Source organism: Stomoxys calcitrans, chromosome 2 (genome assembly GCF_963082655.1).
Source record: "Stomoxys calcitrans chromosome 2, idStoCalc2.1, whole genome shotgun sequence".
Taxonomy (NCBI): Eukaryota; Metazoa; Arthropoda; class Insecta; order Diptera; family Muscidae; genus Stomoxys; species Stomoxys calcitrans.
The window spans coordinates 132,280,774-132,307,727 of record NC_081553.1 but is presented as its reverse complement, the minus strand read 5'-3'; the positions used below and the strand labels follow the sequence as shown (position 1 = coordinate 132,307,727).

At 37.5% G+C, this 26,954-nt stretch overlaps 1 protein-coding gene across 5 annotated transcripts in view; it reads right to left on the bottom strand.

The window, feature by feature from the left end:
- Positions 1–26,480, bottom strand: part of LOC106087944 (phospholipase A2 inhibitor beta) — a 36,217-nt gene extending 9,737 nt beyond the window's left edge. The window contains exons 1-2 of one of the 5 annotated variants that reach the window (XM_013253167.2): positions 26,025–26,479; positions 11,399–11,485 (exon numbers count right to left, since the gene is read on the bottom strand). In XM_013253167.2, coding sequence (XP_013108621.2) covers positions 11,399–11,422 — 24 coding nt within the window. In that variant the 5' untranslated portion in view covers positions 11,423–11,485; positions 26,025–26,479. Of the gene's footprint in view, positions 1–11,398; positions 11,486–11,759; positions 11,779–11,817; positions 11,955–26,024 lie in introns of those variants that run through there. The other 4 variants (XM_013253169.2, XM_013253168.2, XM_059363632.1 and 1 more) reach the window with 4 other exon arrangements.
- Positions 26,481–26,954: the final 474 nt, after the last annotated feature.

The window sequence follows — 26,954 nt, the reverse complement described above, 5'->3', positions numbered from 1 at the left end:
CCTAAACCAAGGAGCCAGTCTGGCGGACACAGCTTGTAATTAAATTGGTGATACATCATCAGGGCCTGACGACTTAAAGGAGGCGAAATTTGTTATCGCCCAAAGGATTTTCTGCTCAGAAACAATTTCTCCAATAAATCATACATGTGACAACCTCTTCTAGTGCCACATGCTCCGTTGCAGATCTTCCCTGGAAATGTGTATCAACGAGTAGTTCTAGAGTTTCCTCACTAGACATTGTCTATGCATTGCCTGACTTCTGACTATATTCCACCGTAATAGGTCTCGAGGATGGAATCTTCCTTAGCCTAGAGGCATGTGATATATCCTCTACGGAGCTGCAGAACTGCACCCACAATTTGTTCTGAGCCTCTCGCAGTTTACCCCTGTATTTTCTTTTCCTAGCCTTATAAACGTCGTGCGGTGACGCTGTGGCTACGTCCTGTTGAAGGATTTTCTACAGCCCTTCCTTAGGCTAACCAGTTCTGGGGTCTACCATGGTCGCTGTTTCCCCCATGGCTTGGCACTAGGGCGTGCTGACACAAGCCAGCCATTCAGGGCCTTCATGATTCGCTTAGCTATTATGTCTATATCCTTCGCAGTTTCCACTTCCTTTTCAGGACTAGAAGAGATCGTCGTGCAGAATGTGTGCCGAATTATCCCAATTCGTCTTTCTTCTCCTCAGCCGAGGGACCACTTCTGCAGTATTTTCCCCAAGGCTGAAATTAATATAACGATGATCAGAGAAGCTGTGGCCATTCAACACATCCCAGTCGCATATTCTTCCGATACAATGGTAACATCTAGTACCTCCTGCCTGTTCCTGGTAATAAGGGTCGGTTTACCCCCTTTATTACAAATCGTCAAATTACAACTTATAATGTATTCGATAAGCAGCTCACACCTTTTGTTGATATCCGAATTCCCCCATATCTGGTGCTGTGCATTAGCGTTACTTCCTACAATGAGATTATTTTTCCCTGCAGAAGCGACTTCAATCAGCAACTTAAGGTTTAAAGGCGGCACCTATGAATCGTGTGCCGCATATAGGGAAGCCAGCCAGTAGTGAGCGTTGTTTATTTCAAGCTTGGCTACTACTGAATATTCAATGCTTAGCGACGGAAGAAGAAAAACATTTAGACTACAGGCTCTGTGTCTCCCATTTCCCGTACCCTTGAGTAGTTTAAATCCCGGAATTCTTAGTCCACGAACCATTCCTCTACACACCCATGGTTGCTGGATAAGAACCACGTCAAATCCCCCTGCCATCAGGCGGACCTTTAGTGTCGCCGAAGCGGCCTCACAAAGGTGGAGATTTATCTGCAGAAGCCGGACCATAGTCCCATATAACTATTTGTTCTTGGACCCATATTATTATGGGTCGCCTAAGGTCCGTCTTTCGAAGTCACGATAGCGTTCGAACGAATGAAGATATCCGCTTGAAATTTTGCACAGATACTTATTATTGACGCAGGTCGTTCGGCTATACATATCTGTTCAGATTTGGACACAGCTGCCATATATACCGATCTCCAGATTTGATTTGACTTCTTGAGACCGAATTGTTGTCCAATTTGATGAAATTTTCCACGTATTGTTTTATTTTGACTTCCAATAAACATGGTAAGTATTGTCTAAATCGGTCTATAACCTGTTATAGCTCCCATATGAACCAATCTCACCATTAGTCTTCAACTAAGTTCATTTGAGTATATTTTTAGAAGAATCCATGGTGGTGAATTCCCAAGATTAGGCCCGGCCGAACTAAACACATTTTTACTGGTTTATTTATTTTTAAATACTCACTTGTTCTAATTGGAAACACTATTTTATGTATCACGCTTCGTTCAATGCATGTCATCTATCTTATCACATTCAACGAATAAAGTAAATATATTTTATGAGTCGATAAATTGTAATTAAAAAACAACACCCTGCCCTTGAATTAGTCGTTTCGGGACAGAATATCCTCGATATTTTGTATTTGATTTTCAATCCAAATTCTTTGGTTGTTTTCCAGCTGACTTTTTTGTTATCATTCTTATGATTAATTTAAGTACATCGCCGTCTAATTAATTATTATCGTGAAAGTAGGTGCATAGCTAGTCTTCATAGGCGACATTGTTTGATTACTTATGTTGAACAACAAGTTGATAGATTGATATTTTGGGACCAAGGTTCTTGTAAATATATGGGTAACAAAAATTCAAAAAGTAAAAAGTCATTAATATTTACCATTCCGTATCCTATATAACCTCCATCATAAATCGCGTTTATCAAGTCTTCTGTGGACGAATGAAAACGGAACAAATGACAATGACATGATTGGAGAACGTAGCAGAAGTAAACATGAACAAATTTCCACAAAAACAAAACGGAAAAGTTGTGTTTAGAAAGACCATAGAGACATTATGACATCCAAACTGTAAGTTGAGTACGAATCTGATAATAACATAGTAAGTGTTTGAGGGGGTCAGAAAAACATGGAACTTATATGAATGGTCTCTTTGGTACCTGGACTGATATACGGCTGCGAACTTTTTGCAAATTGTGACTCGTTGAGCCGAATTAACTTGAACGTGGCATTCAACTCCATTATACGTTATGTGTACGGGCTGAGAAGGACGCAATATGTTTCGCGATTTTCGAAATCTCTTTATGGCGACACCCATTTGCTAGGTCCAATAGTATCGAAGTGGCAATTTTTTATTGGTACAATACGTCTTTGGTATACTCTTCCTTAAGAATTACAAGGCATCAGCAACAGTAAATTCATTTAGGGTTTTATTTGAATTTTTCTTTATTTATATATATTCTTGATCAGCGTAAAAATCCAAAACGATCTAGCCATGTCCGTCCGTCTGTCTGTTGAAATCATGCTACAGTCTTTAAAAATGGAGATATTGAACTGCACAGATTCTTTTTTGTCCATAGGCAGGTTAAGTTCGAAGATAGGCTATATCGGACTATATCTTGATATAGCCCCCATATAGACCGATCCACCGTTTTAGGGTCTTAAGACCTAAAAGCCACATTTACTATCCGATTTTGCTGAAATTTGGGACAGTGTGTTGCGTTAGGCCACACGACATTATTTTTCAATTTGGCCCAGATGGGTCCCGATTCGGATATAGGTGTCATACACACCGATCCGCGGATTTAGCGTCTTAGGCCCATAAAAACCACATTTATTGTATTATCCGATTTTAATTAATTTTGGGACAGTAAGTTGTATTCGTCCACTTAATATCCTTGTTTGATATGGCTCAGATCGGTCTAGATTTGGATATAGCTGCCATTTAGACCGATCTCTCTATTTAAGGCCTTGGGCCCATAAAAGGCGCATTTATTGTCCGATGTCGCCGAAATTCGGGAGAGTGAGTTAAATTAAGCACCTCGACATACTTCTGCAATTTGGCCTTGAAAGATCAAGATTTGCATACAGCTGCCATTTGGACCGATCTCTCGATTTAAGGTTTTGGGGCCATAAAAGGCGCATTTAATGTCCGATTTCGCCGAAAGTTGGCACAGTGAGGTGTGTTAGGCTCTTCGACATTTTTTGCAACTTGGCTCAAATTGGTCCAGATTTGGATATAGCTGCCATATAGACCGTTATCTCGATTTAAAGTCTTGGCCTCATAAAATGCGCATTTATAATCCGATCTCACTGAAATTTGGCACAGTGACTTATGGCTTTTCGACATTCGTGTCGTATATGGTTCAGTACGGTTTATTTTTAGATATAGCTACTAAAAATACCAATATTTTGTTATACACAATTGAACAGTGACTTGTACTTATTAGTATTTGGTCCATATCGGAAAATATTTCGATATAGCTGCTATGGCGCCTAAGGTATGCATTTTTTCCCCGGATTTTGACGAAAGGTAGTTTAACGCCTTTTTACTTGTTTCATTTATTTTTGTTAATTTATTACTTGTACTAGATGAAGTTGGATATGTCTCTGAACTTAACTGTCCTACATTTTAATTAATAAGATATTTATTTTGTTGTGTAGGAACAAAAAAAAAACAATAAATAAATATATAAATAAAAATTAAATAAAGTAAGACATTACCGCTGTTGCAGCAAACATAGGGCTGCTGTATTAGCAAACATTTCGGTCAGCAAAATCAGCAAACAAAATCAGATGTTTCTGTCTGCTGAAAAAAATGTTTATGCTTTTTTTAATGTTTGTCAGTTACTTGTTTAGATTGGCTGAGCTCACTCGCATTTTTTGTTATTGCTCTACTAATGTGTACATGACTGGCATGACATTTTGTTTCTAAGCTTATAGAAACAAGCAAAAGCGTGCTAAGTTCGGCCGGGCAGAATCTTATATACCTTTCAGCATGGATTGCATTTGTCAAGTTCTTTGAATGACTTTTTCAATATATATATGAGCTGTATCAAGTTATTGACCGATATGGACCGTACTTGTCATGGCTTGTTATACTTGTTATAGAAAATACCACTTACAAAATATCAGGCAAATCGACTAAAAATTGCGCCCTCCAGTGGCTCAGAGTGTCAAATTGGGAGATCGGTTTATATGGTAGTTATATGAAGTTATCAACCGATTTAGACCATACCTAGCACAGTTTTTGGAAGTCATACCAAAATGACATATGAAAAATTTCAACCAAATTTGGCACAATGGATGGAAATCATTCCTCAAGGTTTTCAAGGTTTCAGCCAAATCAGATAAGAATTGCGCTCTCTAAAAGCTTAAGAAGCCTAATCGGGAGATCGGTTTATATACAGCTATATTAGGTTATGAACCGATTAGACCCATACTTAGCACAGTTGTTGCAAGTCATAACAAAACACCACGTGCAAAATTTCCGACGAAAGGGATAAAATTTGCGCTCTTAGGAGACCCGAAAGCGGTTTATATGGCAGCTATATTAGATTATGAACTTATTTGAACCATACTCAGCACAAGTTTTGGAAGTCAAAATAAAACCCCACGTGCAAAATTTCAGCCAAATCGGAAAAGGATTTCGCCCTCTAGAGGATCAAGAAATGATATTGTCTAAAGAAAAAAATTAAATTAAATTTTATATAAACAAAAAATGTCAGTTTCATGTTTTAAAATGACAAAATTTCATATTTTAATATTCTATAAAGGCAAAACTTTGCTAAGGCCAAAGCCACCTTAAAATTAAACAATTTAACTAAATATTTTAAAAAAATTTTATAAAAAAAAGATAAAAAAAAACTTTTTTAAAGACAAAATTTTAATGAATTTTTTAAGGGCTTAATTTCAGCACAGTTGTTGCAAGTCATAACAAAACACCACGTGCAAAATTTCCGACGAAAGGGATAAGATTTGCGCTCTTAGGAGACCCGAGATCGGTTTATATGGCAGCTATATTAGATTATGAACTTATTTGAACCATACTCAGCACAAGTTTTGGAAGTCAAAATAAAACCCCACGTGCAAAATTTCAGCCAAATCTGATATTTCGCCCTCTAGAGGATTAAGAAATGTATTGTCTAAAGAAAAAAATTAAATTAAATTTTATATAAACAAAAAATGTCAGTTACATGTTTTAAAATGACAAAATTTCATATTTTTAATATTCTACAAAGGCAAAACTTTGCTAAGGCCAAAACCACCTTAAAATTAAACAATTTAACTAAATATTTAAAAAAAAATCAAAAAAAGACTAAATTTTAATGAATTTTGTAAGGACTTAATTTCAGCGAAAAGCTCTCTCTAACCTCGAGATTATTTTTCAAAGCCAAAATTTCAATAAAATTTTACATTTTGCAACACTACATTTTTCATAAATATTTTTAAAGTTTTTTTTATTACGTTTATCTGTCTCAAAAACATATTAATATAATTTATTGTATAGACAAATTTCATTAAATATTTTTAAAGACAACCCTATCTTAACCCATTAAGCCTGATCCTTGATTCCGTTATCCGATTTTATAAAATTTTATATATTCATAATTTAGAGACTTTATATTGACGTAGCAGTTTTTTGTAAATATTTTGAATTTTAAAACTTTTTGAAAAAAAAAACATTTTGCATTGCATTGCGATACCTTTTTACTAACTCAAGCTTTCTAAGGCAGCTCTATTCCAGGGTATTTTTCGTAATTAATGGGTTAGTGCAATTTGTTTTAAAGACCGAAAATAAAACACAACAAATATTAGCAGACTTTATTCTATGAGAGCAAGTTTTATATTACTCTTACGTTTGCCGCTATGTCATTTGACATCAATTAGTGGACAAAGGATGTAAAAAGTTTACTACTGCAATAACGTTGAAATCTCTTTGTATGAAGGATATTATTAGCTTATACGACAATAATTGGATGCAATTTTTACCGGACATATTTTTCATCAAAAACGGATTTTCGATCGATTTTAATTAAGCAGAATGTAGATGGTTCTCCATAAAAATGGGTCAAAATTTATTTTTTGAAATATTTAACAATTATAGTTGCTTAATGTTTTCAGTTAGGTTAGATCAAGTGGCAGTCTGCCATCAGGCTCATTTAGACGTTTTCATCCATTGTGATGCCACAGGAACAGAATAAGGAAGATGCCTTCTAGTTCCTATAGTTAAACCATCCAGATCGCTTTAAAAAGCCCAATAACATGCGAATGTTCACATCCGCTAAATCAGACAGGTTCTCAAAGAAATGAGAACCTAAAGTGGATCTCCTTCTGACTGCCAGTGCGAGACACACACACGGAAGGTGTTCTATAGTCTTCTCTTCTTCGATGTCCTCACAGCTTCTGCAAAAGTCGTTACTGGCAACATTCAGTCTGTCAGCATGTTTTCCGATTAGACACATTGACCTGTCATGATAAACACAAGTGACAGCAAATCGGCCAGTGACAGCAAATCGGTAGACCTCCTGAAGTTTAGATTAGGCCACATAGTTATGATATACTCACATCCCCCTATTAGTGACCGTCTATCATTCGTTGTCCATCCGGCCTGGCCCTGAAAACTAAGATTCCAATTTCCTTGGAATGTGTAAGTTAGTTCCTAGTCTCACAAGCTCGTCCGCTTTAAAATTCCTGGGATATCTCTGTGGCCCAGGATATCTCGAGGGCGGGTTTTGTGATCAGAAATACGTTCTCTAGTGATTTAATGGCTGTCAGAGAAGATGTTAATGCCAATCGTCGTTACGATATTATATCTTAGCCATTGCACGCCTTCCTTAATTGCAAGGATATCCGCTTGATACACACTACAGTGTTCGGGTAACGTTTTCGATATGACCAGTTCTAGATCTTTTGAATACACCCCACCAGATCACAACACCATATAGAATTATAGGTCCAACAACTGCAATATATACCCAGGGCATGACACGCGGTTTAAACCCCCAACTTTTGCCAATGGCTCTCTTGCAATTCTATCGGGCAAGAGTTGTCTTTCTTACCTTACCAAAATGTTGGATTTGAAAAGTTCAAAAGTTCAGCAAAACACCCAGGTATTTCGCGCTTACTGTAAATGGAATATTCTCTCATCCCAAGGAGACAAGTGCCACTGTCCTGCACGCCCTCTTTGTTATGGCACGTAAAGCTTCCTGAAGTATATCTCTTAGAGTGCTGGGAAACTTGTCCCTAATCGCAATTGCCACGTCATCAGCATACGCGACCAATTTTACACCTTTTCCTTCCAGAGACAATAATATGTTGTTAATGGCTATATTCCAAACTAGAGGAGACAGAACACTTCCTTGAGGTGTTCCTCTGCTGACCCATCATTTTAGATCCACAGATCCCAAGCTTGACGTAACGCATCTTTTAGTAAGTTATTGATAAACTTTCTTACGGTAGAGTTGAGGCCTAGAAACTCCAACTTCTTCATGATTGACGTTAGTTTTACACTATTGAAAGCACCTTCAATGTCAAGAAATACTACCATTGTATATTCCGTGACAGCGAAATTAGCCTTTATGTAGCCGACAAATTTGTGACGGGCTGTTTTAGTGGATTTGACTTTACTATATGCATGCTGCTGCCGAGACAGGCGATCTCCAGCGATCTTTGCCCTAAGATATGTTTCTATCAACACATCAAGAGTCTTCAGCATAAAGGATGACAGACGAATAAGACGAAAATCTTTCGCCTTCGTGTGGTAAGGTGTTTCTGTTTTCGGAATAAAAATTACCTTCATATCCCTCCAACCTACAGGTACATATGACAAGCCGAGTATACCCCCTAAGCCAAGGAACCAGTCTATCAAACACAGCTTGTAATGCAACCGGTGATACATCATCACGTCAATTTCCCTAATAACCTCCGACGAATGCATACCAGTGACAACCTTTTCTGGTGCCACGTTGTCCTTGGGAGAATTCCCTGGGAAATGTTAATCAACGAGTGTTTCGTCACTAAACATTGTTTATACATTCTCTGACTTCTGAATATACCCCACCTTAATAGGTCTCGAGAAAAGAATCTTCTATATGCCTCATATGTGTCTATATGCCTCATATGTGTTCTCCACGGAGCTGCAGAATTCTACCCAGGATTTGTTCTGGGTCTCTCTCAGCTCGCCCTTATATTTCCTTAGCTCAGCCTTATAGATAGCCCATTCGTGTGGTGCTCTTGTGGCTTTCGCCCTGTTTAATAGTTTTCTGCAGTCCAAACCAGCAGACAAACCAGCTCTGGTGTACACTTTGGCGGTCGCTGTTTGCCCTTTGGATTGGCACTAGGACATGCTGATACAAGCGAGTCATTCAGGGCCTTCGTGATCCGCTTGACCATTATGTCTGTATCCAACCATTGTTGCGTTAGCCTCTTCTTCTGATTCCGGCAGGAGTTCATCCTCACAAGATTCGTTAGATCTGCTGACCTCGTCTTTCCCCATTCGGATGACCAACCCACACAGGGCTTGTCTGGTCCCGTTTCGATGCCTTCCCCTCCCGTCTTGATCGTGGCAGGGGGATTATCAGTCTCCTGCAATCTTCCAGACTTTAGCGATGTGGTCGAAAGTTTCTCAGGCAAGTGTTCAGCAACAACTGCTGAGTCGTCTCTTGATTCCCCAACCTCATCGTTTCTATAGGTCTTCAGCTTCAACTTGTTGAATCCATAGGATACAACTCCTAATGACTTGTTGAGGGACAGCCGAAGTTTAGTACGAATACTGTATGTCTCCGGTCACCATCAGCCTCAACCAACCTACCAATCTTCCAGGCGGTGGTTGAAAGGTTGGGATTACTTTCCCTTGCGCCGTTGGTCGAAAAGGAATATCTTCTTTCTTGATTAAATCTAGTGCTGCGCCTAACCAGATCTCATCAATCTTTTTTAATGCGCAACGATGCATTTCAATTGAGCGTTGATCCCCGAAGGCAATTAGTCTGTATCGGCCTCGATACCAACCTGCATCGTCACAAACTGGAGGAGACCCAGGAAATTCCGCAAGAACATCCAACTTCACTCCAATTATTCCTAGGTATGCAGCCCTGTTCTTCTCCCTTGTCAACAACTGCCATCACCAAACTGCCTCTAGGGACATTAGCAAAGGTTCTTGGACCTATCTTACGATTGTTCGCCCTAGTTCTTTTAGGCACGGGATGCTCTCCAGGTGACCGCAGACATTTAGCTGACTGTGCAGTTTCCGAATCCAGACTGTAGTCTTTGGGGTAGCCTGTGCAGCGAATCCCCGAGTCCAATTTAGGGAATCTCTCTCCCTATAAGTGAGAGTCTTAGGATCATTCAAACCAAGCCTATCAATAAACCTGAGAGCGATGCGTCTTCTATTATTCCAGCCTCTTAAACAGCGTGTTGGTTTGCAGGGGAAGGCCGATGGCCTAGACATATTATAGGCATGCGAAGGTAGAATAGGTTCGGCCTTGTACATAATACTCGAACCAGGTGTCTTTGCAAAAGCCCTGCTGACCAGTCGTCTGTCGGCTAGTAAAGCATGGATCAGTCGCGCCACCAGTCGAGGTTTCAGTAGCAGACAACATGCTACGGCCTGATACCACCATCGCAGCTGTTGGGTCTTTGAAGTCCATTTTAAACCTACTCCCAGGCTCTAGATCTACCGCTCCACTGCAAACAGACGCAGATAATGGATAACACTATCATAGCTATCCCCGAGTCACTTAAATTTTTCTTCCAAAAATAATGACCTATTACTGATTTAATCAGTAATTTCTCTTTGATTACGACAAAAAAATTTTTACTTGTCGAAAATTTTGTTAATGGTCAATTAATTATTTTTTTGAGGAATAAAGAAGATTTTCCCAAATTTTTTGTGAATTAAATATTGTTTCAATTGTTCTAACTTCAGAGTGATACAAATTACTGTACCACTATTCCTGATAGAATCGTTAGGAACTACGATATCCCTGGTAACAGAAGTTACACCGACGGATGGTTTCAAACTAAACGACCAGATGGGCTTTGGGGTGTACTCTAAAGATCTAGAACTGGTCATATCAACCACTACAGTGTGTATCAAGCAGAGATCCTTGCAACTAAGGGAGTGGTGGAATGGCTAAAATATAATGTCATAACGACGATTGGCATAAATATCTTCTCAGGCAGCCATTACATCCCTGAAGAAAGTATTTCTGAACACAAAAACCGCCTTCGACTGTTGCCCATCTCTCAACGAGATGGCTGAACAATTCAAAATTCACCTGTTCTGGGTGCCGGGCCACAGAGATGTCCCAGAGAATTCTAAAGCAAACGAGCTTGCGAGACTAGGAACTACCTTACACAACCCAGGGACATTGGAATCTGTGGGTGTGCCTCTAGCGACATGTAAGCTATGTTTTCAGGACCATGCCCGAAGGGGCAACGAATGATAGATGGCCACAAAGAGGGGGCTGTGAGCATTCCAAAACTATGTGGCCTCATCTAGACTTCAAGAGGTCTACTGCTTTGCTGTCATTGGCTAGAACAGACGTCTCAGTCCTTGTGTCCGTTATGACAGGTCACTGTCCAATCGGAAAACATGCTGACAGACTGAAGGTTGCCGGCAACGACTTTTGCAGAAGCTGAAGTGATTATAGAACACCTTCTGTGTATGTGTCCCGCACTAACAGTTAGAAGGAGTTCCACTTTAGGTTCTTATTTCTTTGAGAACCTGTCTGATTTAGCGGATGTGAACATTCGCAAGTAATTGGGCTTTTAAAGCGATATGAATGGTTCAACGGTAGGAACTAGAAGGCATCTTCCTTCTTGGTATCACAATGAACGAAAATGTCTAAGTGAGTCTGATGACAGACTGCCACTTAAACCTAACCTAACTTGAGAGTGCCAATTTTTGACCTCATATTTACCTTTGTAACTAATATGCGTATGGAACATATGCTTCTAACTTAACATTACACTTGATAGAGATATGTGTCTTAAAACGTTGAACTAGTTAAAAAAACTTAGTGTAAAAATTTTTAAACTTACCATTATTATTGTATATGAATCCATATTTGTTTTTTTCAGCGGTTATTCTAGTCATTAAATGTATTCTGTTGTTTTTCAAGCTGTTCCCTGAATTCGAGAAAGATTGTTTATTCATTAAAGTATTTTAATAATTAAATATTATAAATTTATCTTTTATTTTTAGCTATTATTTTTTCAACGAACAAGTCATAAACTCTGGGATAATACTGAAAAAAAATTATATTTAATTATTTGTCCCCAAAATATTTAATTTGCTTCACTTTTTTAGGTCTCTTTATTCTCCGATATGTTATCAGTCCTTTTGTTGATACTTTCATAACCGTTTCTTTGTCGTGCTGATAAAAACACCACAAATACACACCACACTGTTTGTATTATACTTTTGTCGATTATTTTGCACATGTGACACACATACATACGTTTGTTATACCTTGTAGGTGTAAGATTTTATGTTAAGTTTCTGTGAAGTTTTATGTATTATTTATTTTTGTTTTCACAACAATTGTTTATTTGACATTTTAAAAATTTTTTTGAACCGTATGGAATAAATATTGAAGGCAAACTAAAATTGAGGGGAACTTTAAAGTCTCTTTCCACCTGGTCTGCAGGCAGGTGGGTATGTATACAGGTTTTGTTGGTGAGTTGTACAATGGTGATAGCCGATTAGATAGCGCTACATGTTTTTTTTATGCCCATTACTATAAGATGGGGGTATACTAATCTAGTCGTTCCGTTTGTAACACCTCGAAATATTCGTCTGAGACCCCATAAAGTATTGGATTTCCCTAAAAGTAATTGCGGATTTTTCATATAGTCGGCGTTGACAAATTTTTTCACAGCTTGTGACTCTGTAATTGCATTCTTTCTTCTGTCAGTTATCAGCTGTTACTTTTAGCTTGTTTTAGAAAAAAAGTGTAAAAAAAGTATATTTGATTAAAGTTCATTCTAAGTTTTATAAAAAATGCATTTACTTTCTTTTAAAAAATCCGCAATTACTTTTTGGGCAACCCAATATATGCATATATTCTTGATATATGCATATACTTTGTGGCGTAGAGCAAGCCACTTCAAATTTTGCACAGATACATAATATTGATGTAGGTCATTGGAGACTGCCATATCGGTTCAGATTTAGATATAGCTCCCATATAAACCGATCTCCCGATTTAAATTCTTGAGCCCATGGAAGCCGAAATTTTTGTCCGATTTGTCTGAAATGTTGCATGTAGTTATCTGCTATGACCAGTGTTGGCGTTTTTGGTAGGTTCTACCAAAATTGGTAGGTTTTTATTGTCTTGGTAGGTTAACCTCAATTTTTAGTAGGTTTTTCTAACATACATACAAATGCCAAGTTAATTACCGAAAAAATCACTGCTTGTCGTTTCTGTATAATCGTTAAACAGATTAAACTATGGAAGTCGAGGAGCCCAATACTGGTACAAGGGGTCTCACAGATTAAAATTTCCGAAAAAGGGCGTTAGTTCTGATGTTGACTATAACTGGTACGAGCGTAAAGGGATCTCTTCTAAATTTCATAAATTCTGGATAGATAATGCGGCTTTTGTGCGTTCAAAGCCTTCAGTCGGAAAACAGGGATATGTGGCAGCTGCATACAAATATGTCCAAATCTAGTCCATACTCAGGATCCATGCAACTCACTGTTACTGCGAAAAATGGTAGTAAAACACGTTTCTGGGCTCAAACCCTTAAATTTGGGCACCGCTTTATCCAAACTCGGCACGGTTGTTCATTGAAATGAGGTTAAGAATACGACTTTATGAACTCAATATTTCTTATCGAGAGATCAGTATAAAAGGTCATTATTGAACATAAGGCTGCAGAGTGATTTCATCAAACAGACGGACGGGCGTATCTAGATATTGTATGAATAACGACGATGCAGTACTTTGTAGCGTTGAAATTGTAAAAAATGCAAAATTTGCCCATGAACATTCCATTAAGGAACAGGAGCAAACTTCTCACATATCAATGAGTGCAGTCCGATTCAAGTTTAAGCTCAATGATAAGGGGCCTCCTTTTTATAGCCGAGTCCAAACGACGTGCCCCAGTGTGAACCTCTTTGGAGAGAAGTTTTATATGGCATGGTACCTGACAAATGTTGCCAGCATTAGGAGGGGAATACCACAGCTGAAATTTTTTTCTGATTGTCTCGAAAGGATTCGAACCCAGGCGTTCAGCGTCATAGGCGGACATGCTAACCTCTGCGCTACGGTGGCGTTGAAATTGTATATAATATAATTTGATATGTGATGGAATGGCAAAATGGGTACAAATACATTCTATAGCACTATTTTGTCTTGCACAACATTTTGTAGATTTTGGTAGGATTTTTCTTAAATTTTGGTAGGAAATAATTTTCGTTAGTAGCAACACGGGTTATGACTTCGAACAACTGTGCCAAGCTCGATCTGCCGATTTGACTTCTTTAGCCCTTACAAGCTGCAATTTTTGTCTGATTTGGTATGTAGTAATCAGTTATGACTTCCAACCACTGTGCATAGTATAGTGTCCTGTTGTGACTTATAACAACTGTGCCAAGTACGGTCTAAATCGGTCTATAACTTGACATAGCTCCCATATAAACCACTCTCCCGACTTCTTGAGTCCTTAAAAGCCACAATTTTTATTCGGCTGAAATTTTGCATGCGGTGTTCTGTGCCAAATACGGTCAAAAATCAGTCTATAACCTGATATTGCTCCCGGTATCTCGATCATCCTTGTTCGGTTCCTAAAATCTTTAATTTTTGCTGGTTTGACAGAAGTTTGGTATGTAGAATAAAATTATTCCCTTTAACTAAATTTATTTTGTATAAATTTGTAGCAGAATCCATGGTGGTGGGTTCACTAGATTCGGCTCGGCCGAACTTAGCACGCTTTTACTTGTTTTGTGGTATATTCAGACGATATTACATATCTATTAGAAAACGATAAGATAAGATATTAACTTAGAGCAGTTTTAAGGGACCTTTTGAGAAAGCTCTCAGAAAACTTTAAAAAAAGTTTCATAAAGTCTTATATTGATTGCATCTAAAATTCAAATTAATAAAGAGCACAATATTATACGAGAATATTTTTAAAATAACAGAATATCAATAAAGTATTTAGTTTGTTGTCCCCATCATTTTTTCCTATTGAAATAGTTAAGTATTGTAATTAAACAGATATAAATAAACAATAACATCGGTGTTCACAAAACTTAATGTAGTTTTCAAATAGGTTTATTTGACAGAATTCCTTTATAGAAAATCCGAATACAGCCATTAGAAGAATACAAGTTAAAATGCAAAGGATTATATTTAGAAAAAGGACTACATGCATGATTCCAATCCAAACAGAATGGCTCTTGTAAAACAAGTAAGCTACAAATGTCACTGGCGGACTTTTCAATCCAAATAACACATGACGGTTGTTCAAAAAGTATGACTAATACCATTGGTGATTTTGCATTCTGATGAATCGTCCCAAATGTATTTAGAATTCGCAGAAAAAAAATATAACTCACCCCTTCCACGCAGTTACTAATATGAGAAGAAATTCATTAAGGCTTCTGTGCAATCTTTGTTGCGATCAAGAATTTTTTCTTAAATGAAAACGGTTTGTGTAGACAACATGGGTAGGTGATAAATCACATGGCTTGATCGTCTTAGAAGACGATTAAGAATATACATACACAAAAAAAAATAAAAAGTTTGAAATATCTTTGGGACAAACAAATTTGTTCCAATGTTTAGGTACTATTTTCTATAGTAAATGTGTAAGATTTCCTCCCATGGTTGGAACTTGGTCATGAATTTGCCAGTTTTAGATGTAAAAGTCACTTAGTTAAATGGTAAAACCTTCAGGGCCTTCGTCTATGGTAAACGATGTCTCTTTTACGCGTAAATTGAAAAATTCTTTTAAAACAAAAATGTTTTATTTACAGCGAAAGTTGCATTATTACACAAAAAATGTATTCGTCTACATTATTTATCTCTGGCCAAAATTTTCACAGCATGCCTAGGACTTTCATATATTCCGAAAGCCTGGCAAAAGGCAAGGGTGGTGTTTATACCCAAGCCCGGCAAGGCAAGTTATGCGACACCAAAGGCCTACAGACCCATAAGCCTTACGTCCTTTCTACTCAAAACTATGGAACGTATTGTGGACACCATGATAAAGAGTATGACATCCAGCGAACTGCTCAAATACAAACAGCATGCCATTGTCAAGGGAAGGTCGGTGGAGACTGCCCTGCGCGAGGTTGTGCATAAAATAGAAGAATCCTTCGATGCCAAAACGTACACACTGGCGGTATGCATTGACATCGAGGGGGCTTTTAACAATGTGCGGAGCGACACACTGATCCATCCTTAGAACAGTACCGGGTGGACCCGGTCTTTAAAGACTGGATAAGCCGTATGCTAAAGAACAGGTGGATAAATTGTGTGTCCCATTGCATAAATATAAGGGAGAAAGTGGCACAGAGCACGCCACAGGGGGGCATTTTATCGCCACTCCTTTGGGTGACCACCATAAATGACCTTTTACGGATGCTGACTGAGGAGGGATTTGAACCAGTCTGCTACGCAGACGATGTTATAATACTTCAAAGGGGTAAGGATCCGAACGAGCTATGCAGAAGGGCCGAAAGGGTCTTGCAATATGACTGGGCTAGACCCAGAGGTCTCAATATTAACCCAGAGAAGACTGAAATATGCCTGTTCACGAGGAAGACGAAGGTGGGCCAATTTAACGCACCACCCATCCTCAATAAGACGATTTCGATATATGACAAGGTCAAATACTTAGGTGTGATCTTACATACCATACAACCATACAACAGCTTCAGAGAACAAGTTGTCTTGGCATAGGCGGAGCGATGAGGACCACGCCCACTAGGGCACTGGAGACTATTCTAGATATGATATCCGACCCGTTGACATACAGATTAAGTGTGAGGCAGCCACTGCGGCTGAGACTTAAGGCGATGGGAGAATGGATTAAGGATGGGAGCAGCTCATACCATCGCGGTATAATCGAGGCTACAATAGGAAACCTGGAAGAAAGGGAAGAGGTTTCCGATCGGATACCTGAGATGAACCTTGAAGTCGAGTGCGAGGCACTGCTGCCAGAAGCACAGTCTTGGATTGACGGAACCCTAGTATTGCCATCTGGAAGATCATGTTTCACGGATGGATCAAAGCTAGGGGACAGAGTGGGGCTGGGGGTTTACATTGATAACACTAGGACTGAGATCTGTTTTAGACTGCCTGACCATAATACGAACCTGCAGGCGGAGATCCGACGATCACGGGATCTCCGCGTGAAGTGGTGTGGTGCTAACGCGGGGACGTCGATTGTGAACATCTTTACTGACAGTAAAATTGGCATAAGGGCAATAACAACCAGGACGGTAAGGTCACGAACAGTCTTAAAGTGTAAGAAGGAGATTAACGCCTTCTCTGAGGATTGGAAAATCCGCATCGTTTGGGTGCCGGGCCATAACGGAGTAAAGGGAAATGAAAAGGCAGACGATTTGGCGGTGAAGGCCAAAGGACTGACGTCAATAAACTTGGTTAACCCGAAGCCTTCGGGTCGACGCAGTCCCAGTTAAGGGAGTGGGCGACGAGGCGCATGTAACATTGTGGAACAGCGTATGTTGAAATGAATATTTTTTCATTGAATAATGGACCCTCGCAAAAAAATAATTCGTTTCACATAAAGAACATTTTCGACAAGTAAACTTCTTTTACGAAAAACGTTGGACTTTGTTTACGTAGCAAGTACATGTTTTTTTGCGATAAGTAGTTTATTCTTATTTAACGTCACTAATTTACACTTATTTAATGTCATGTTTATGTACCTTTATATGTATTATTTTTAATTTAAAAATTTATTGTGCATATTGAAAAGGATGACAAATTTAATTTTAATTTAATTAAGTTTAATTTAACATAATTCAAACTCAAATTTTTACCAATTATAAGCAGGTTGCATGTGGCAAGCCAAATTCTTTCAGTATAGATTTGGAATTATTTTGATATTATGCACAAATTCATTATGGTTTTGCATTATGATCTGTTGTATTCGTTATGCTATAAATAAAACAAAAAATTAATTAAGCCGCTATTACAAGGCATGTCTTATGTAATGTCACTTTGTGCATAACATCAAAATTTTCAATTTACATACGATTCATCATTTTTGCTATCACACCTGTATGCTATTTTCGTATGACATAACCTAACAATTTGAGCTAATTTGATTTTTTATGCGCGAATAAATATTGTTGTGAGAAAGGTGGCTAAATCATAAATATGTGAAAACAAGTTAATTTGACATTGCTTTCATTCGACAGACATAAATACCGTACACGATCAAGACATACGGTCTGCTTGGACTTTCTAATATAAAGCGGCACAGATTAGATTCATGCAAGTTGGCATATCGAATGCAGCATTTTAACCAATTCCTCTTTAAATTATTAGGAAATTACGCTCAATTGCGTTGAAAAAGTTTGTAAAATATAAAAATAAAAACTCTCTTTATCTCTTGGCAACGTTTATATCAAGCTTTGCAAAATGTAAGTATCATACAACAACCAACCATACCTAGAAAAGAAGACCAAGCAGTTTGACCTCCTTGTACTATTCCTAAAATCTTTGGACTGACAACAAAAACAGCTGATTTCTTTATGTTTTTGTCAGAATGAATACAGCATGCTCTAAACCAAAAAAAAAATTACACGTGCTATTTTGAAAAGTGATTTTCATATTGTACTTCCACATAACATATACAACTCTACATATGCTAAATTTGACATGTCAGATTACATATACCGTGTAATAGAGCCTTTATGGAAGCCACCGTAGCGCAGAGGTTAGCATGTCGCTGTGTCGCCTGGGTTCGACTCCTGGCAAGACCCTCATAAAATTGTCAGCGTTGGTTTTCCCCTCCTAATGCTGGGGAAATTTGTGAGGTACCATGCCATGTAAAATTCCTCTCCAAAGAGGTATCGCACTGTGGCACATCGTTCGGACTCGGCCATAAAAAGGAGGCCCCTTATCATCGAGCTTAAACTTGAATCGGACTGCACTCATTGATATGTGAGAAGTTTGCCCCTTTTCCTTAGTGGAATGTTCATGGGCAAAATTTGCAAAAATATACTTACATTGGGATAGATATTTCTTTACGGCACAAATACTACCAAACAATGTATGTGCCTTAGAAGTTCTTGTACCTTTCAACCATTTGTGTGTTGTTCTAATGATTTTAGTCATTCGACATACCAGCATTTTTGTACCTTAGACGAAAATTTTAACTTTCCGAGTTTACCATCCGCACTCCATTGAGCAACTCGACATACTGACTGCTCTTTGCTCAGTCAAAAAAAGGAAAACATATTGTGAGTGATACAAACTTGGCATTTTTTTCCAGTGTACGTACACAGTAAAGAGCAATAGTATTCGCTCAAATATTCACCCTTTCTCTCTTGTGAGACGTAAGAGAATTATTGTAATCCGGTAAGCGAATAACACTTTTGGCAATTGCGGCTTTCGAAACACTTTTGCCATTAATGTTTTAGGCGAACTTGCTAAGGGTTTACAAAAAACAAAGTTAGTTACGTTCATAACTAACGTTGATATGTTGAGGCGAAACGTTACACAGTTACAATAAAAGGAAATCTTCGTTATAAATGTATTTTGTTTGTCGTAAAAATGTGCCAAACGTTTTATTTTTTTGCCTCCTGACTGCCTCCTAACGCAAAGAGCCTTTGATCATCCAATTTTTTAGCGCTATTTATGAGATCACAAGTGACGAAAGTTAAAGACTTTACTCAAACAAGAGGGATGTTTCATACCTTTTTTATAAAACAACACAGAAAACACAAAAAATCGATAAAAAAAACCAGTAAGGAAAGACAAAAGTCGGGCGGATCCGACTATATAATACCCTACACAACCGAGCGTACGTACTACTTTTAATTCATGGAACCTTTGTTGAAATCTAGTCAGACTTTAATTTTGCATACCTATTGAAATATTGAATAAAAACCTTGTAAGATTTTCTTGCGATAGGACCTAAATTGTGGCTACTATAGCCTTAAAGCGACATATCGGATGAAAGATGTATATGGGAGCTTTATCTAAATCTGATTCGACGTTTTTCAAAATTAATAGCGTTCGTCCTAGGACCAAAAAGAGATTTGTGCAAAATTTTATGACAATCGGACAACAAATGCGACCTGTACCTTGATCACAAGAATACATAGCTAAATCGAATCAGGAAGTGATTCTAAGACGATCGGTATGTTTATCAATGGGTCTTCCTCGTCTCCTTCTTAACATTCCAATCAAATCCACAAAGTTATATGCCACACTGGTGGTGTAAGGTATAAAATTCAAATTCAAAAATTCACTCAAAGCATAAATATTGCTCTCTTGGTTCAAAAGGCCGTAGTAGAGGATCGGTTTGTGGAGCTATTGTATATTCATGTTGTTCCTAGCGAACAACATCAAGATGAAGCATCTGTGCAATATTTCAAGCCTATAGTTTAATTCGTTCGAAGGGTATCGTGGTTTCGACAGATGGACAGTCATATCTAGATCTTCGACACGTGGAAAATAAAACGATCGGATTATATTCAATACAAAAAAAAACTGTTTTATTGTATTGTATTGCCCTCCACAGTTGAACGTTAGTATTTAATAAGCCAATTTTTAATGTAAAAGTAACTTTGTTTATTGTATAAACTTTAGAAGCTTCGTCTATTGTAAAGGTTAGCACTTTTACGAGAAATCTCAAAAATTATTTTAAGGTAAACATTTCTCGTTTACAGCAAAAGATGCTTTGTTACATGAAAAAGTAATTTAATTGATTTTTCACTTAAAGAAATGATAGCATTAATTAAATTTTTAATTGAGTATGTTTTTAATTTCAAGTAAATTTTTTATTGTAAAATTTTTTTAAGTTATTATCTATGGACAGTTTAGCATATTATAGGTTTGGTTAAAGTAGTTTAAATCCATCATGATACCACAGTAGCGATGGACTAAAGCCTCTGGTTGGAAATGAACCAACGTCCCCCTCAATAATAATGCGAACACGCTACCAAGACAGCTACCAACACAACTACCGTGGTGCTTGAAAATTTAATAATAATGAAGCAAAATTTGATCTGAACGTCTCATATGTCCCTCCCACTTTTTAATGCTCTTTTAAACAACACCAGGCAGTCGTACATATGATGGGTTTGTTTACCATAGGAACCGTTTTCATTTAATTTTTTTTCGGTTATGCGAGTGTATCTCATGTTTTCATTGAACTTTAAAGTTTTTTTGTTTGGTTGTTATAATTGATTCATTCGCACACATGCGTTAATTTTTATTTCAAATAAAAGAAAATACCATGTTTGCGTACTCTTAGACGATCGTAAGCTGTTATGTTTAAATTGTCTTTAGAGTTGTCCACATCATGATTTGTTTCATCGAACCATTACGATGAGTCAACGATGAACCAGTACATGTTTACATCGATATGATCGAAAAAAGTTATAAATAGTGAAATACAATTAGTAAATGGGCGAATTAAGAAGATTGTGAGTGCATGCTTCTGGAGATTGGTTACGGTTCAAAACCACAACTAACTATATCCACTAAAAATTGTTCGAGGTCCCGTCTGAAAGTCAAAAAACTTTGGAACAACAAATTAAATTGATATCATTGCATCAAATTTCTCACCTACCAATGAGTACTTTCCGATTCAAGTTGCAGCTCAATGATAAGGGACTTCCTTTTTATAGCCGAGTCCAAACGTTGCACAGTGGGAAAAAAATAGTAAAAAATATGCCGTGCGAGAGCGGGTAGAGATATCTCTTTGAAATTTAAAATGGTTAGGGTTGAGGTGTTAGCGAGATCGTGTGCAAAATTTCAAGGCCTAGGTTTTCCGGGCGCCTTTTATATTAGTCCATTTATTTGGCGGCCCAACGCTTACCCCCAATTTGGAAGATTAATATTTACTCTACATCCGAGTTGGGTCCGCCCAACATCCGATATTAAAATATTATATACCTTTATACTCCTTCAGACCACCTACACAATCGTTGTCGAGTCTATGCGGAACAAACACACTTTCACTTTTATATAAAACTAGCTGGCCCGGTGCAATTCGCAACACCCCAAAATTTGTTTTTGAAAATAGATAATTCTTTAAGCATTTCTAAGCTGGTGCCCATATGGTCAAGACATTCGGGGTTCTATTTCGGATCCATACTAATTAATCTTTATGATGATCTTTATTATGATGTATTTGTTATCTTCTTTCAAAATCATACCACAAAGCTACAACATCCGATATAACATTTTCAAAGATCCACAGGTGCTTCTTGTGTCAACCCAAATTTGGGGACAAAAATGGTACTCGCATACCAAAGATCTTTCAAAGGAGACCTATTTTATACCGAACTACTGCCACAATAGCAACAAAATTAACTGCTAATATTCAGCAGACAGTGTTTGATATTTTCAACAAACTTTTTTCTATGAGTGTTTGTATATTTAAGGTTTTTAGGAGTAAGCGGACCCAAAACACTTGCGCTTCATTCGGATGTCAGAGAAATACACTCCCGAAGACCTTTTGTTTGAGTTTCATATGGTTTTTTGGAAGACGGATAGCAAAAAATTAACTACCCTATTTTTTATATAGGAGATAGACTAGGTGTAAGTATATGATTAAAAAATACAAACACTGAACAAAAGTTAGCAATGAAAACAAGCCAAAGAACCAAAACTTTAAAATAACGATGCTATCTTTAAATTTAATTCATTATTTACTAGCAGACATGACCATCCGTTTTAAATTTTGACCGCTTAACCTAAAAAATTTAACATTTAAAGACTCTCTTGTTTGTAAGGCTACCTTGCGACATTAACTACGGTTGACTGTTGTCTTGTCCCAAGGTCAATTTCCTAACTGTCAGCGATATTTTGACTTTCATTTTAGATTTATGTTTTTAATAACAAGACGCAATGTTAAGGACTTATTAACCTGCCATTTAAAATAAAAAATCCTTAATATGAAGGAATTTTTTTTTCAACAAAGGGGATGTTTCGTTAAAAAGTTGGAAAATGGATCATCTTTAAATTAAGTTTGCTAATCTTTGTCTCGTATCTTTAAAATTAGGACAAACATTTTTTCAGTGTACACATAATATAGATGCGAGGTTAAATTTGAAATTTCTCGGGCTACGGCGAAATGGGCCAACAATTTTTCATGTTCTCGATTCTATAATCCCATCTGAACCATATTCGCCAAGGAAGTAGAGAGTCTGATACTTTTCAATTTTACAGTTTCAACGAAACCGGATAAAAATATACCTCTTATGAGTTAAAGATTCGTACTTTGAAGATCGGACCATATGACAGCTATAGCTAAATAGGCCCATCACGGGATAGCTGTGAGCAACACACAGGCTGAAAAAATGAGGTCCGATCAGTGTGGTGTTCATTGCTGTTACGAGAAGTGAGTTGTGGATAGGGGAATTCTCCATACGGAGTAGCTGCAACTGAGTGCCTATGATGGTCGATATGACGAGGTGAGTTATTGCCGTCTTGAGTGTACCTTAATCCAATATGACTGATGAAGTGTGTTCATCGATGCAGAAGCACTGCGCCTGTTCCATGTTTGGGGCGGCTGGAAGCGGGCGTCTGTCCTTGGTACAAGCGGCTCGTAACATTTAGAGATACATATGTTAGGCAATCCCACAAACCCTACATGGTGTACATTGTATTGACATAGAACTTCCAAATAATGAACGCCCTGTCAATATTAGCAAGTTCACAAAAAACTAGACAAATAATTTTTTGACGTGCCTAATTTACTATCTTTATCAGTCCCGATTTTATTCGGAGCTATAGAAAAAGAGCCAATTTCTTTATATCATATATATATACATATATATATATATATATATATATATATATTTTACCAAAGCTCTCTTTAAATTTCTGTTTTTGTTCTAAATACTATCAGTTTTGTAACACGTAAAATTTTGTCGTTTCTCCTAATACCATCGTCTTTATAACTCTTAAGGTGTTTAACGCTAGAACCATAATGTACGTAAATTGTAACGTACTATTAAATAGTTTTATGGTTCTAGGGTTATATACCACTTGGTTTTAAAGCCTAGTACTGACTTCGACTTTTCGCCCGAACAACTGTCAACTGTCTACATTTCGTACAAGTGGTACTGAGTTCTATGAGGAAAATACAATAGTAGAGACATGTCGTTGAACATTTTTATACCCACCAACGTAGGATACGGGGTATATTAATTTAGTCATTCCGTTTGCAACACATCGAAATATCAATTTCCGATCCCACAAAGTATATATATTTCGGATCGTCGTAAAATTCTAAAACGATTTAACAATGTCCGTATATCTGTCCATCCGTCTGTTGTTATCACTCTACAACCTTCAAAAAATGAGATATTGAGCTGAAATTTGGCATAGATACTCTTTTTGATGCACGCTGGTTAAGTTCTTAAACGGGCCAAATCGGACCATATTTGGATATAGTTGCTATATAGACTGATTTTCCGATAAAGGGTCTACTACAAATAAATGTTTATCCGATTTTGCTGAAATTTGAAACAGTGAGTAGCATCAGGCTTCCCGACATCTGACCCAAATATGGCCTAAATATCGGACTATATTTAGATATAGCTGCTATAAATACCGACCTGCCAATAAAGGGTCTGAAGCGCACTAAAGCTTTATTTATTACCCGATTTCGCTGAAATTTGAATTAGAGGGTTAATTTAAGACTCCTATCTACCTATCTATATCGGACCTAAATATGGATCAAATCGGACTATATTTAGGTATAGCTGCCATATAGACCGATCTCCAGATAAAGGGTCTGAAGCTCATAAAAGCTTTATTTATTACCCGATTTTGCTGAAATTTGAAACAGTGGGTTTTAGGTCTCCCGACATCCGTCCCAAATATGGTTCGGATAGGACTATATTTAGATATAGCTGCCATATAGACCGATCTCCCGATAAAGGTTCTGAAGCGAATTAAAGCTTTATTTTTTATCCGATTTCACTGAAATTTGAAACTGTAAGTAGTTTTAGGCCGCCCGACATCTAAACAAAATATGGTCCCTCTCGGACTATATCTAGATATAGCTGCCATATAGACCGATCTGCCGATAAAGGGTCTGAAGCCCATAAAAGCTCTATTTATTACCCTATTTATCTACTTATTACGCTGAAATTTGAAACAGTGTGTAGTTTTAGGTCTCCCGACATCCGTCCCAACTATGGTTCAGATCGGACTATATTTAGATATAGCTGCCATACAGACCGATTTCCCGATAAAGGGTCTGAAGCGAATAAAAGCTTTATTTTTTATCCGATTTCGCTGAAATTTTAAACAGTAAGTAGCTTTAAGCCCTCGCCATCCGACCGAAATATGGTAAAGATCGGACTGTATTTAGATATAGCTGTCATATAGATGTGCCGATTAAGGGTCTGAAGCTCATTAAAGCTTTATTTATTGCCCGATTTTGTTGAAATTTGAAATACAAATTCAACAGTGAAATATAAAGGGAAAATTCAACAGTAATGTTCATTAGACCACTCAATGTCCGTGCCGAATTTGGGTGCATAATTTATCCAATTTTCACCGGATTGTGAGGGGGTTTACATATATACCCTAGGTGGTGGATATCCAAAGTTCGGCTCGGCCGAACTTAATGCCTTTTTACTTGTTTAACTTTTCCGTGTTGCTTTTATGTGGTTTGTGTGCAAAGTTGCACTTTTGCAACGAGACACTCAAAAACAAAGCTCAACGCGCTTCTGCTCTGTTTTGGCCTTAAAAATTTCGTTTCAATTTATTACAAATTAACTGAAATGCTCGCGAAAAGTGCACCAATCAACTCTACTTCAATGCTGTTGTCTTTGTTGTGTGTTGTAGTTTGACTTTTGTTTGTGTTCTGGCGAAGAATAGAGTTCGTCCGATTTCGCAATAATTAATCGGCATTTTCGATGCGAATGAAATCAATACTAGGCTTAAGACATTAGATCAATTACTCCAACGTTACTTCATGTTCGATGTTTGGGAAATATGGTTCCAATATTCAATAGTAAATAAATATAAGTTTAAATAATAATAATATTTACTTTACAATTAAGGAAGTAACGCTTTTAATTCAATTCATTTATGTGGTAAACGTTATCGCAATAATTTTAAATTATTAAATATTACTGGTTTTATGCAAATTACACTGTTACTGCTTTCATCCCCACACACACACACACATTTCATTAAAAAACTAAATATATAGTCACGTGTAAAACCTAAATATCTCATTATTGTGTGTTTATAAATTTACACGATCTTATCATGTTAAGATACACAACATTTCGTTTTGTATTTTCAAAATTAATTTTAATTAATTCACACTCATTTACTATCAAAATTGCCAGAAGAAGACCGATTGACCATAACACAACACAACCGGTTCGGTTCGATGATTTTTGTATGCACTGCCCGAATGGGTTATTTCATTACATTGGGTGCTTGGTGTAAGCACGTACATATTTTTTCTTCTCACTCACTAGGTTATCTTTGTGTAGTGGTAGCATAATTAATACTGGGTTAAGGGGTCGTCGAACAGCGAAGCGGTGTTGGGAGGGGTAGACATTGACGACACTAATGATAATCGGTACCATACAACATGTTCGATACGTCTTTTTGAGAAAAAATACTGATGGGATGTAGGCACTGCTTTCGCAGCGTCCAAAATACCGATGAAATGCTTTATTAGCTAAAAGGTTTCAATCTCTCTAATATGTATTCTGTTTCTTGAGAAAAAAGCGAAACAACAGATACGATAGAGTCGCAGCCGTTCAATTTGAGTGCAGCGATGGGAAAACACGCTTGTTTATAATTTTTTTTCTTCACGACTTCGTTACGGAATGCAGCCAACGGTGCAAAGAAAAAAATGCGAATGTACGATACGCCACCGATCGCCGATATTCAATGTACACGTCCGATGCTTTAAGAGCCACAATTTAAACTGAAAAACTTGGAGAAAACTGGATAGAAGCGGCAGCCCAAATAACAAAGCTGTGGGTATGGCTGCTGCTGCTTGCTTCTGCAAGTGTGTGGTACGTGCAATTGTGGTATCCATCGGAGCCATCTAACAACACGTTTGTCTCTTGTTTACTCCCCACACAAAAAGTGTAATAAAAAAAGAAGTGACTTAGCCAAATTTCTCATTTGTGAACATACTCAGAGAACAACTTTTAGCAAATGATAATATTTAGAGAGGTTATGATAGTTATACACAGCACGAAGCTTTAATATTTGTACCCATAAAGGGCGAGGCAAAAGACTACATCGAAAGAGCAGGCTATATACATATGCACTCGGTAGTACACTTGCAAGATATTCCCAAAATAAATGAAAAGTGGCAGTCGCTGTACGCCCCTTAATTTGGCTCTAAGACATGCTGACACAAGTGAGTCGTTCATGGCCTTCGTAAT